Consider the following 14,060-nt stretch of genomic DNA (forward strand, 5'->3'; position numbering starts at 1 on the left):
ATGAGTGAAGAACAAACCCCACAAGCGTCGCGGAACATAACCCCAAAAAATCTGCTCGACGCTTTGATTGGGGAGCCAACAAGCTACGAACCGATAGAAGTGCAAAAATTGTTGAAAACCCGAGCACAAGTGAAGAAGGCCATGGCTCAGCGGCTGGAGAAGGCGGTTGATCGTCGTGATATGGCCAAAGAGAAGATGTTGCGGATCCACGCAGGCATGAATCAGCCGGATAAAAACATCCACTGGCTGAACCTGCAGCTGGAGAACCTTCGGCGCTGTTATGATGAGGTGGAGAGGAGCTATTTGGAGATCTGCGATGCTGTTCCCCGAGACCAGCGAGAGGATTTCAAGCTCCAAAACATCCAAATAGAAGAAATGTATGACCATCTGTACGTGAACATCCAATCGGGAATTGCGGAGTGGAAAGCGAGAGAAGAACAGAGCAAGCTGAATGCATTGGCCCCTGCATACAACCCTCCTCAGCAACCGACGGCTGCGTCTAACATGCCTCCGCACTTGCACGTCCCACTGCCAACCTTCGATGGCAATCTGGAGAACTGGTACTCCTTCAAGTGCATGTTCCAGACCATCATGGGAAGGTATCCGAACGAGTCTGCAGCTATCAAGCTGTACCATTTGAAGAACGCCCTAGTCGGAAGTGCAGCCGGAAAGATCGATCAGGATGTCATTAACAATAATGACTACTCGGCTGCCTGGAAAATGCTGGAGGATGCATATGAAGACGAACGTCTCATAATCGACACGCACATCGACGCCTTGCTGAGCCTGCCGAAGATGACGGCGGAGAACGGCGAGGAACTACGCAAGCTAATCGACACCTGCACCAAACACGTTGATGCCCTTAAAAATCGCCAATTGCCGGTTGAAGGATTAGCTGAGATGATCCTGGTCAACGTGATCGCCAAACGTCTTGACAAGGAAACGCGGAAGCTGTGGGAGTCGCAGCTATCCCAAGACGAACTTCCCGCATACGCCGAAATGATCGATTATCTACGAGAACGAGTCCGGATTTTGCAGAAGATGACAGGATACGCTGAACCACGAACTACCTTGAAGCCGAAGAACAAACCAGAACAGAAGATCCCGCAAGCCAGAAATTTCGTACAAACCAAGGAGGTGTGCCACTGCTGCAACGGTGATCATCTTATCTACAAGTGTGGTCAATTCAAGGAGCTCAACGTCAGCAGCCGGTACGCCAAGGTGAAGCAAGCTGGGCTCTGTTTTAACTGTTTGCGACGCGGTCACCGTACGGTCGACTGCAATTCCGAAAGGTCGTGTAAGAGTTGCAAGAGGAAGCACCACAGTCTGCTTCACGACGACAAGCCCGTTCAACAGTCCAGCAGTGCACCCAGCGAACAACCAGCGAAGCCCGAAGAACGACAAGAAGTAGCGGTACAGGCCGGGTCAGTAAACTGCGCCACGTCTCTGATGCTGAAACAACAAGTGCTTCTCTCAACGGCAGAGGTGCTTGTGGCCGGATCCGGTAACGTCGGTTTGCCGTGTCGTGTTCTGTTGGATTCGGGTTCTGATTCGAATCTGATCTCCGAAGCGTTTGCCAAGCGATTGAACCTGCCAATGGAAAACATCAACCTACCGATCAGCGGACTCAACAACGCTGAAACCCGAGTTAAGTTCAAGCTAACCACCAAGATCAGTTCTCGTGTCAATCCTTTCAACGCTATTTTAGATTTCCTGGTGGTGCCAACGATAACCACCAACCTACCGATGATGAAGGTCGACATCCGGTCTTGGTCCATCCCGACGAGCGTTGATTTGGCGGATCCATCATTCCACGTCCCAAAGGAGATCCAGATGATTATCGGCGCCGAGCTGTTCTTTGTCCTCGTGAAGAACGGCCGCATGAAGCTTGCAGAAGGAGCCCCAATGCTGGTGGAGACCGACCTGGGTTGGGTCGTCAGCGGACCGGTGAAAGGGCACTCGTCTGGTCCACAAGGAGGCATCTGTCAACTGAACCTACGCGAAGAACAGATCAACCATACTCTTGTCAAGTTCTGGGAACTGGAAACGGTCCAGGAAGCATCGCCACTGACGTCAAGGGAGCAAGCCATCGAGAAACACTTTGAGCAAACGCACTTTCGTGACGATACAGGCCGATTCACTGTGAGGTTGCCATTTAACGATAACAAGGGTCAACTTGGCGACTCCTTGGAAACCGCCCGAAGTCGATTTGATCGGCTACTACGATCGTTTGCCAACAAAACGAAACTCAAGCGCTATTCGGAGTTCATGACCGAATACCAAGCTCTGGGGCACATGGTCGAGGTTTTCGACAACCCCGTCGATTGTTATTTTCTACCCCATCATGCTGTGTACAAGGAGTCCAGCACAACGACAAAAATCCGTGTGGTTTTTGATGCTTCGGCGAAGACCTCGTCCGGTCTTTCGTTGAACGACGCCCTGGACGTAGGGCCAACGGTGCAGAAGGACCTGATCACGATTCTCTTGCGATTTTGCTGCTTTCCGGTCGTATTAACTGCAGACATCCCGAAGATGTACCGCCAGGTACAAATCCATAAGGACGATCGGAAATATCAACGGATCCTTTGGCTCACCTCGACAAATGAAGTTGGAACGTTTGAGCTGACAACTGTTACGTACGGTTGTTCCAGCGCGCCCTACTTGGCTACGCGCGCTCTGATGCAGTTGGCGAAGGACGAAGCATCGGACTTGCCGGTCGCGGCGAAGGTGGTCGAAGAAAACAGCTATATTGACGATTTTCTCACCGGAGGAAATACTACTGAAGAAGTGATCGAAATCTACGAGCAGCTGACGGAGATGCTGCGACGAGGTGGATTTGGAGTCCACAAATTCTGTTCCAACAGCGAAGTCGTTCGGAGTAGCATTCCGACCGAGCTACAGGAATCGCAAGTCAAGTTCGAAGATGCCGATATTAACAACGCGATAAAGACACTAGGTCTCATCTGGAATCAACACGAGGATTATTTCCGGTTCAACGTTGCGCCGCTTGACGAGAAGGTTCCGACCAAAAGAAGTGTTCTCTCTGCAGTTGGTCTCCTTTTCGATCCGTGTGGTTACCTCGGCCCGGTCATCACAACAGCGAAGATGCTAATGCAGGACTTGTGGCGGCTGAAATTGAAATGGGATGATGAATTACCGGAAGAACCAAGGAAAATGTGGATCGACTTCCGCAGACAGCTACCACTTGTGAACACTTTGCAGAAAAAACGATGCGTTGTCAGGAGCGACGCAAAACAAATCGAACTTCACGGGTTCGCAGACGCGTCACTACGCGCATACGGGGCAGTCTTGTACACAAGGTGCATCTCCCCTGATGGAACGGTTGAAGTCAATCTGGTGTGCAGCAAATCGCGTGTTGCACCCCTCAAGCCAATGACGATTCCACGCCTGGAGTTGTGCGGTGCTTTGCTACTGGCTCGGCTGGTCGACAAAACGGTAGCAGCCATGGGAATTCCGTTCAAGAGTGTGACACTTCATCTCGACTCGCAAGTGGTGTTGTGCTGGCTGGAAAAATCACCGTTTGCTTTGAACCAATTCGTTTCGAACCGTGTAGCAGAGATACTCGAGCTGACGCAAACCTATCAATGGCAGTACGTACGGTCCGAGCAAAACCCAGCAGACCTGATTTCGCGAGGGGTGCTTCCAGCTGAAATTTCGACAATGGATTTGTGGTGGAATTCCTCTCCCTTTTTGTGGGAACTAGATCCAAAGTACAACGATGAACGAATCAAGCTGAGTGACAACGAGGTACCTGAACTGAAGCCAACGGTGGTCGTTGCTACCACTGTACAAGCGAAACCGTTGATTGTTATGACCAGATTGAGCAACTTTCGACGACTACACAGAGCGTGGGCGTATGTATTGAGGTTCTGCAAGAACGTCCGCACTAAGAACCGTGACACTTCGGAGCTCAAGGCGCAAGAGATGGCAGATGCACTTCATGCCATTTTGAAGCAAATACAGAAGGAGGAGTTTGGTGAGCTGTTTCGTGCTCTGGCTGGTGATGAAGCGAAGCGGAACAGGTACAGTGGACTGGCCCCATTCATAGACACGGATGGTTTGATCAGAGTCGGAGGCCGGTTGAAGTATTCGTCGATTCCCTATGATGGAAGGCACCAGATCCTGTTACCCGAGAAACACCATGTGACGGCCATACTTATCCAGCAACTACATGAGGATAACTTTCACGTCGGACAGCGCGGACTGTTGTCAATTGTCCGTGAGCGATATTGGCCCATCAACGCGCAGATGCTGATCAAGAAGATTATTTCCAAATGCCACGTATGCTGTCGCCATAACCCCCGTCCAGTGGCCCAGTATATGGGAAATTTGCCGGACTACCGAATTACTCCAGCACCTGTCTTTTCGAATACGGGAATCGATTACGCGGGTCCAATTTTCCTCAAGGAAGCAGGTAGGAAGACCGTAGTATACAAGGCGTATATTTGCGTGTTTGTTTGCATGGCCACTAAGGCCATACATATGGAAGTTGTTTCAAACTTGACGGCTGGAAATTTCATTGCTGCTTTGCAGCGCTTTATTAGTCGACGAGGTATGGTAGCTAACATCTACTCTGATAATGGCACTACGTTTGTTGGTGCCAATCACGAACTGGCGGCTTTGCGCCAGTTATTCGAGGATCAGGCGACCCAGAGGAAGCTGACTGATTTCTGTATCTCCAAGGGAATCCAGTGGCACTTCATACCGCCACGCAGCCCCCACTTCGGCGGGATTTGGGAGGCTAGCGTTAAGTCAGTAAAGCACCATCTAAAACGAGTTGTTGGCGAGACCAAGCTGACGTTCGAGGAAGTGTCCACGTTCTTGGCACAATGCGAGGCGATCCTGAACAGCCGGCCCCTTATTCCGGTTTCCAACGATCCCAACGATGTCGAGGTGCTGACGCCGTCACACTTCCTCATTCAGAGACCGGCCTTGAGCATTCCGGAGCCTTCATACGACGAGGTGAAGATTGGTCGACTTAGCCGTTGGCAACATGTTCAGCTGATGAAGGAGCATTTCTGGAAGCGATGGTCGGCTGAGTACTTGCACCACCTACAATCTCGACCGAAATGGCATAGCGGAGTGACGGACATCAAGATCGGTGCATTGGTGGTACTCAAGGACGATAACACCCCGCCACATCAATGGCATATTGGACGAATCGTGGCCACCCATCCGGGTGCAGATGGAATTGTACGAGTGGTCACCGTCAAGACGGCTACATCGGAGTTTCGACGAGGTGTTGCGAAGATCTGCTTGCTTCCGTCGGTTGAGCCTGCGGACTCAACGGGGGGAGAATGATGCGTCGCGCAACGACGCTTTGATGAGCCCCTCGGCTCGTGCGCTGTGAGAGAGAGAGTGTGGAAGGGAGTAAGAGAGAAATTCATTTTTGTTTTGAGAAAAAGTTAGTCAGAATAAACGCTTTGTATCGAAAGCACGCGAGTTTTATTGATGCACCAAATTCCATCGAAAAACCAATCCCACTGAGCTAAATCCGCGAACACGTCCTCTAGAAATTCCCTTAACCCACAGCAGAAGGAATCCGTGAAATAACCTCTGGAAACACTGGAGAACTTTAAGAAGATCAGAAATCCCAGGATGAAATCCTGGAGGAATCCTTGAATAAATGTTCGTAGGAATATCAAGAGAAATTGCTGGAGAAATGTTTCGAAAAATCCTCCTGAAATTTCTACAGGAATACCTGATGGGGTTCTGCTAGAAACTTCTGCTGGAATTTCTCCACAGATTTCTCTGAAGATCCCTCTGTAAATTGCTCCGGTGATTCCCTCAGGGATTTCTTCAAAGAATCCTCTAGGAATTCTTCTCGGAATACATCCAGAAGTTCTTGCTGGGATTCCTTCATGAACTTCTGCCAGGATTTCTCCAAGCACTCTTGCTGAGATTACTCAAGCATTTTCAGATAGTGTTTCTGCTATTATTTCTTCAGGGGTGCCATCAAGCATTCGCTTAGATATTTCTTCCAGTAACTGTTTGAGCAGTTGTGTTAGTTATTTCTTCTGTTTTGGAATTCTTCAACTAGTTTTGCGGAAGTACTTGCACAGATTTGTCATCAAAATCTTCATAATCATTCAGGTTTTCAGATTTTCATGATTTTATTTCAGAAATTTCGAAGATTTCTCAAAATATATTTTACAAACAATTTCTCTTATATTTTGTTAAGATGGAGAAACCTTGAATTACAGTACAGGATTTATTAATTTATTAAAAATCCGGCTGTAACTCCTGCGGTAATTCCTTCAAGAGCTACGATGAAAATTATCCTCAGAAAAATTCTTAAAATATTTACCAGAACCGAGGAGATTCTGGCTTTCTCAGTCTAGGGAATCCAAACGATTAAATTTGCATTGCTCGACGTTTCGGTTTGATTTATTTGGCCTTTTCCAGGGGTAAAGCTATCTATAGTTAAGGTCCCATTAGACATGACAAATATTTGACCAAACAAGCCCAACAAATGGCCAACACAACGTGAATCATGGCAACCTTGGATAAATGTCGGACTTCAATGACAAATATATTTGTCCGTCTAATGGACTCTTTATCATTAGTGTCACAGTTTGTTTGGAGTATCTTGTACACAGTACAGAGTGAATTGTTGAATGTGAAGAAGTGTGTATGTCCTTTCAAAAATATTTTTACAATTTTCATAAAAACATATGTTACCGCAACCACTGTGCGGTGCAACAGATAGTCAGATGTGTGAAGCAACCGGCTCATCCCTACGCACCGATACACTTTATGCCGATTGACTGCGGGTGAAATTGACACATACGTATTGTACATATTCAGTCAATTATCAGTCAGTATGAATTTGTGGAGTACGTAGTAAGTACTTCTAGTAGTTAAATACTCTGCAGTATAGAGTTTAAAAAGCAGTGAATTGTAGCGCAGGTGTAAATAAGTGAGAGTATACAGAAATGTAAGTAAATCTAATAATGTTTGTATGTAAAATGTACTATTAATAAAATATTCTTGCAGCTTTAAAGTTGCACAGTTTGGCAACTAAAAGACTGTGTTTTCCTCCTACCTTGCGCTAACAACATATGTAAAAGGTACATGAAGCTCCAAACAAACTGTTGCACCAATGATAAAAACAAAAAAAAAAACGATTGACAGCTTTACCCTTGAAAAAGGGCAAATAAGTCAGGCTGAAACGTCGGGCAACGCAGAATTTAATCGCTTGGATACCCTACCATTTCCACTCCAATCGTAAACCTCTAGTTTAATCCAGGAATGAATATTTATTCGGGGTTTCCTTCAGAAGTTTCTTCGAAAATTTCTTCAGGAACTTTTCAGGAGTTTCTTTGAGAGTTTTCTTAGAGTTCCTCCGAAAATCCTTCGAGGACTTCATCCGGAAATTTCTTAGAAAAAAAACTCCTCTAGACATTCCTTTGAGAGTTGTTTCGGGACTTTTTTCTCAGGCGTTTCTTCAGAATGTCCTTCACGATTTTTTTTTCATGTATTTCATAACATACTCCTTCAGAAGTTCTCTCGAGAAGTACTTCAAGACTTCTTCAGAAATCCCTCCAGGTTTCTTCAAGAGATTCTTTTTTCATCCGGGATTTTTTTTCTGGAGATTGTCTGGCAATTCCTTCAGCAGTTCCTTTGGGGTTTCCAGAAGTTTCTTTTGGAATTCCTTCAATAGTTCCGACGGAGATACCTTCAAGAATCTCTCTTGAAAATTTTCCAGGAATTCCTTTGGAAATATTTCTGCAGCTGTTACTCAGGAGTTCCTTTAAGAGTTTTTCCTAGAGTTTCTTTGGGATTTTTTTTCAAGAGTTTCTTTGGTTTTATTTTTCTTTATTCCTCTTGAACCTATTTGCTATTTCAGAAGTACTTCCGAGAATTGCTGAAGAAGTTCCTTCGTGAATAAGTTTCTTCAGAAGGGTTTATGATAATTCCTGAGGGGTTTATTTTTCAGTAATTCATCTTGAAGCTACGACGGGAACTTCTTCAGATATCAATGTTTTTCAGGAGTTTCTTTTAGAATTCCTGCAGGAGTTCCAACAGAGATTCCTTCAATAGTTTTTCTGGATATTTTTCCAGTAATTCCTCCGGCAATATCCCTGTCGCAGTAATTCAGGAGTTCTTATAACAATTTTCTCTAGAGTTTCTCTGAAAATTTATTCAAGAGTTTCTCTGAAACTTCCTTCAAGAGCTTCTCTGGTTTGATTTCATGTTTCATTCTTTTAGAAATCATTTCAGAAGTACTTCCGGAAATTTCTAAGGAAATTCTTTTGTGAACTTCCTCAGGACGATTTATGTGCATTCCCAGAGCGTTTTTATTTTTAGAAAATTCCTGCAGGACTTCTGCAGGATTTTTTTAGAATTCCTCCGGCGGTGGTAAAAAGCTCCAGAATGAACTTCTTCAGAAGTGATTCCTGGAAAAACTTATCCAGGTATTCCCTCAAAAGTGCGTTGGTACGTGTTTTTTTTTCAGGGATAGCTGCAAGAATTCTTTCAGGACTTTCTTTTGACAATTCCTTCAGGTTTTTTTTTCGGGATTTGCTTTACAAATTCCTTCAGAAGCACCTCTGGGAAATTCTTAAGAAGCTCTTCGGTTCTGTTTTGTAGGCATTACTGACATTTTTTTTTCAGAAATATTTTTTTTTTGAAAAAGTTCTTACGTGAACTTTCAGGAATTATCTTGAGGAATTTCTCTGGGAATTCCTTCAGTAGTTCGAATAATGCGCAAGAAGTTTTTTTTTCAAGAACTTTTTCAGGAGATTTTTCTCGGAGTTTCATAAGAAATTCAGAAATTCAAATTTCAGTAGTAGTTCCTATGAAATTCTTTCAGTAGTTCTTCTGAGAATTTCACCAGGAGGTACTTTAAAAAATCTCTAAAGATTTCCACAGGGACATTTTCCGGGAGTACCCCAAGTGATTTATTCAATTAGAAGTTTCATCGAGAATTCCTGTATAAGTCGTGACCTTAATACAATGATTGTCACAAACGCAATCAATTTCTTTCTGCCGAAATACCCCTAGAGATTGATTCTTTTCGAAAATATGTATGATTCGTGCTTCATGTTACTTCAGAGAATTTTTTTTTTTTTCATAGTGATTACGGCGGTAGCACACTGTGCTTATGTTCTAACACCGCACCCTTTCCCTACATTTGCTTCTATGAGCCTCTATTTTTGTTTCAACATACAGAAGTACGTAGGCATATCGTGGCCCAAGTCGACACTGTTTTGGCCTGCGTTGAACAAAAATAGTTTTAATAAAAGTTTCCCCTTTTTTCTTTTTGTCAATTGTTTTTTTTTGCAGTATGGTCCATGTATTTAGTTAGGTTCTTGTCAATTTGTCAGTTATTCGAAGTAGATCTCCAATATGTAGTCAATAAGTCAATTAAGTCATTCTGATCTGTTCTATCATAACAGCTTTAGTCTTTGCTTTATTGAAGTGTAGTTTTATTGGAAATATGCTGAATATCGTTATTAAAAAGAGACGTCTGGAACTGTGTCCTGCTAGTTGTTCCGTCATGCACATACGTCATGTCTTAATAATGCCTAGGAGATTAACGAAAACACGTGTGATCGGTCAGATGTCCACTGCGTAGAAAGTCAAGGAAAATAGGTTTCTTTATTGTCAGTTGTTATGTAAGCCTCGCTTGAAGCACTTCCCGTGAGAACCCTGTCATCTGTACACCAACTAATCCGTATCTTCGTACACAGCTAAATACTGTACTGTCAACCGGCGAAAAACCTACGGGTAAATATTAAAAAAAAAATGAATAATAATGCTGTCTAGCGCATTGTTTCCTATCGGCCATTATTGTAATCTAGTCCCAACTGCAAGCTTTTTTCCAATCTTAGCGTCAATTGTCTTCTAGATACTTCTAGACAGATTCATCGCATCAGTCGAACCCGTATGTTAAAATATAGTCGATTCTGTGTCAAATTGTTTTCTTGATTTTTACTTCTCTGTGTTCATCTCTCGTGTCCTTAAATTTTCATCGGTCCAAAACCTACAGAAACATGTAACTGAACTTCTTTTTTTCTGTTGGTGTCATAACATCATCTAAGAGATAAACAAAAATTGCTTGTCAACTATTATGTATTCATCCCCCTACAAATACTATGAAACATATTCAAATTCGTTCTGTCCTATCGGTCCTACCAAGGTAAACCATGTCATTTTCTCATGCGTGGCCTAGAAATGTCAACCTAGTCATACAAAAGTAACCTTGTTCAGTTAATAAAAAGCAGTCAGTTTTTTGTCACGTCAAGTGTTCGCACGTTAGCTTCGAATCTATCAGCACAATTAAGTGCTGCAAATCTCCTTCCCACTATTAATTTTTCGGTTGATTTTAATTGCTTTATTTAAATAAAATATAATAGAGTATACCTAACATTGTAGAAATTCGAAAAAGCGACTATGACATTAATAAATTATTACCTAATCAAAATCAACCGAGAAACGTGGGAAATAGAGCCCAAACAACATGTTGAAGTTAGCTGGCTGTAAAAGGTTCCAAAACCAGTCACAAATCCTATAAAACTTTTATTAGGATTTGTAACGATTATCAAAACCTTCTCAAATCCAACCGATTTGGAACTATTGCTTGGGAATAGACTCTACTGAGCCCTGGCGGTTCCTCCGTGTTTATCGAGCATGTCTGATGCATATGATCAGCCATACTCCATCTGCAGCAGCCGGTTCGTGATGAACCGTTGGAGGCGCATTAAAGTGTTAAAAAGGTGATATGTTTCACTAAAGAACACTACATTACAATAATCAAAATGAAACTCCTTCACTTTAATACCGTCAACCCCTGCGAACTTGGCCAGGGATGTTACTTCAGAGAATCCTTTCAAAATTTTTCCAGGTCATGCTCCTGGATAAATCTTAGGTGTTGCATCAAGGGGAATAAGGGGAATACTGTGGAAACAATACGCCACGACAAACTCCTCGAGGAGTTTTAGATGAAACTCCTGGAGAAATCCCAAGTGGAACTCCTGGAAGAATCATACGTAGAACTCTTGGAGTAATGTCAGGTTGAATTCCTGCTGGAACCTCAGATGGAACCGTTGGTGAAACTCTTGGAGAAGTCCTAGATGGAACTCCTGTAGAAGTTTCAGGGGTCATTCCTGCAGAAATCAAAGCTAGAACTCATTAATGAATCGCAGGTGTAATTCTTAAAGAACTTCCAGATTCAACTACTGGAGCGATGTCAGGTGAAACTTTTGGAAGACCATTTTCGATCATCCAAAAAAATCTGTCATAAGTTTTCCCAAGAAATTCATTGAGAGAAAATTTCCCCCGAAAAGTTTCTTGAGAAAGTTCACTAAAGAAGTACTACTTAGCATTCTCCGACGGTATTTCCTTGGAAAGGTCTTCCAGGAGTTCCTCCAATACTTTCTTTCAGAAGGTCCTCCAAAAACATCTTTCAGATAATTCCCGAAGGAGTTCCCCAAAGAGTTCATCAAAAAGTTTTCGATGGAATTTCGTTAAGAAGCTTTTTTGCCCAAATACCTACAATAGTTATTGTGACGTTCTTATAACATTTCCCAGAATAAAATAGTAGTAACAATTTTAGGTGTTAGAGCACAGGCTGCTCTTTGCTATCTGTAAGCTAGGTATCTCGTTCTGCTCAGGATATCTTACGAATGTTCATCTTAGCACAGTTCCATCGCTGGAATGCAAACAGGATGCAGAACAATTGATCAAATTCAATTGAAAGCTCTTCCCCGCTGCTAGGTATCATTACCACCTTGACGGTGGTGACGATGATTAATCTTGGCATCCCGCCAAGAAGCAGATGCATGCAGAGATGTATTGATATAGGCTGAACGCGCAAGCGACAACATCTCCCTCCTCATCCTCCTAGATACTAACAGAGATTACGCCACCCAGCCTACTGTGTTCACAGGTGCCGCGCCAACAACATCCCATCGCGAAGGGGGTAAATATGCGCCTGCTTTGCTTCTCGCTTGCCCGAGAATGACAAATCGCCGCCGCCACCAAAGCCACCTGCGATTCCTTCTCCCGGGGTTCTGCTGCTGAATATCGCTGACGTGGCTCAGCCAGCCATCATTGAAACGCGAGAACCATGTTAAGGCTTACTGCGATTCAATGCGATGCGATGCAACCATACGGCTTATCCCTCGGGGGTCGAAGACGTGCCAAGCTGTGCCAAGCATAAACACACGCCACCTAATTGAATGTTGAGTGGTGAGTGATTTTGATTTAATTTACGCTTCTTACAAGCTATGTGGCCCCGAGGGTTCCCGGCCGCCTTCGATCGCGCGCGCAGCATCAGGGAGGCTCGCACACGGTCGATTAAGCCATTCACTTTGTGCGGCGCGATAAGTGCTACAACAAGCTGATGCTGCCGATCGATGCACCGGTGGACCTGGACGTGCCAATCGCCGCCTCCTGTGACTGATATGGCTTTGGCTGTGCGATGCGAGCGTGGCGTGCATATTCTACAAAACGTATTTAGCGTGCAAGGTTTTACCTCCAACCATCCATCCATCCATTTGTAACTGTTAGTCAATTAGATGTTATTGATGGTAAGGCATTTATCAGGCACAGGAGATGCAACTTGCTCCTGTCTGTCTGACTGTCCAAGTCCATATCTGCCGATGAGCGTGCGTCCTTTGGCCTTTCGAAGTTCTGCATCTAGCGGTGATTGCCGCGGAACGCAGTTAACACCTAATTAAGTGATTTATTGGTGTTCAAATTCAATAGCCGTACGCCATTACTATAATTTAATGATAAAATATTTTTACAACACATAAAAATGTTCCTGTACCTGTGAAAGTTATTATTTTTTTTAGTCTAGTCTAGTCTACACACCCATACACCTCTTGGAAAAAATCCTGGAAAACTACTTCTATCATTTTTCTTGTCATTATCAACACTTGCAATCTATCGCCTGATTTTTGAGTCGCGGACATCTTTTGCATTCCAAATATATTCAAAATGCATTAAACAGCCGCCATCTTGGATTTTAGACTGCCATCTTGGATTTCCTAGTCGCCATTTTTACTATGGACATCTTGTCCATACCAAATATACATTGCAATATGGTTTTAGAGCCTAAAACTCCATAAAACAGACGCCATCTTGGATTTTAGACCGCCATCTTTAATATTCTGATCGCCACGTTTTGTACACCAGACATCTTCCTCATACCAAATATACACTGCAATATGGTTTTAGAGCCTAAAAATCCATTAAACAGCTGACATCTTGATTTTTGAGCTGCCATCTTGGATTTTAGACCCACAGGTTGAATATTCTGGTTATTATTCTTGGACTTCGACCATCTTTCCCATACCAAATAAAAAAGACACTACACACCGTCTTCAGCCAGAGGCTGTACAGACCTAACATTACTTACACTAGACAACGATCAACATATACTACGCCTAGTGACCTGAAGAATTTTCCGTTCGACGAAAAGTTTTCTCCGACTGGAGTGGGAATCGAACCCACATCCCGTGTCTTACAATACGCTTACTGCATGACGCCACCACAAATATACCCATATGCATGATTTTTGAGCCTATAACTTCATAAAACAGTCGCCATTTTCAGTTTTGAGCCAGCATTTTGAATTTTAGACCGCCATTTTAGACATTCTGGTCGCCATTTTGGAACTTCGGACATCATCCCCATACCAAATATGCCCATATTGCGTGATTTTGGAGCCTAAAACTCCATTAAACATCCACCATTTTGGGTTTTAAACCATAATATTGCATATTTGTTCGTATTTTTGAGACTCTGGACAACATCCCTATACCAATTATACCCATATTGCATGGTTTTTTTTAATTGTATTAACGAGATGTTTAGTTCATCTCGGGACCCACGCTTTACTTCCCTTCCGAAGGAAGAACTCACATTTTGTGAGTTTGTCGGGAGTGTGATTCGATCCCAGGTCCTCGACGTGATAGTCACGTGCTTTAACCATTACACCAGGTTCGTTCCATATTGCCATACTCCTACAAGGCTTCCTCTCCCTTCTGAGTGGACTCGGGTGCCAGCCGGCAGCTTCTCTGTCAGCT

General features: G+C 43.7%; 1 protein-coding gene across 1 annotated transcript; it reads left to right on the forward strand.

The window, feature by feature from the left end:
• Nucleotides 1–5,322, forward strand: LOC134284131 (uncharacterized). The gene has a single exon (XM_062842452.1). The coding sequence runs from the start codon at nt 1–3 to the stop codon at nt 5,320–5,322; it is 5,322 nt and encodes a 1,773-aa protein (XP_062698436.1).
• The last annotated feature ends 8,738 nt before the right edge of the window (nt 5,323–14,060 follow it).

Source organism: Aedes albopictus, chromosome 1 (genome assembly GCF_035046485.1).
Source record: "Aedes albopictus strain Foshan chromosome 1, AalbF5, whole genome shotgun sequence".
NCBI lineage: Eukaryota > Metazoa > Arthropoda > Insecta > Diptera > Culicidae > Aedes > Aedes albopictus.

Bases quoted from the DNA above. Each gene is read 5' to 3' on its own strand.
- LOC134284131 (XM_062842452.1), top strand. From the start codon at position 1: ATGAGTGAAGAACAAACCCCACAAGCGTCGCGGAACATAACCCCAAAA.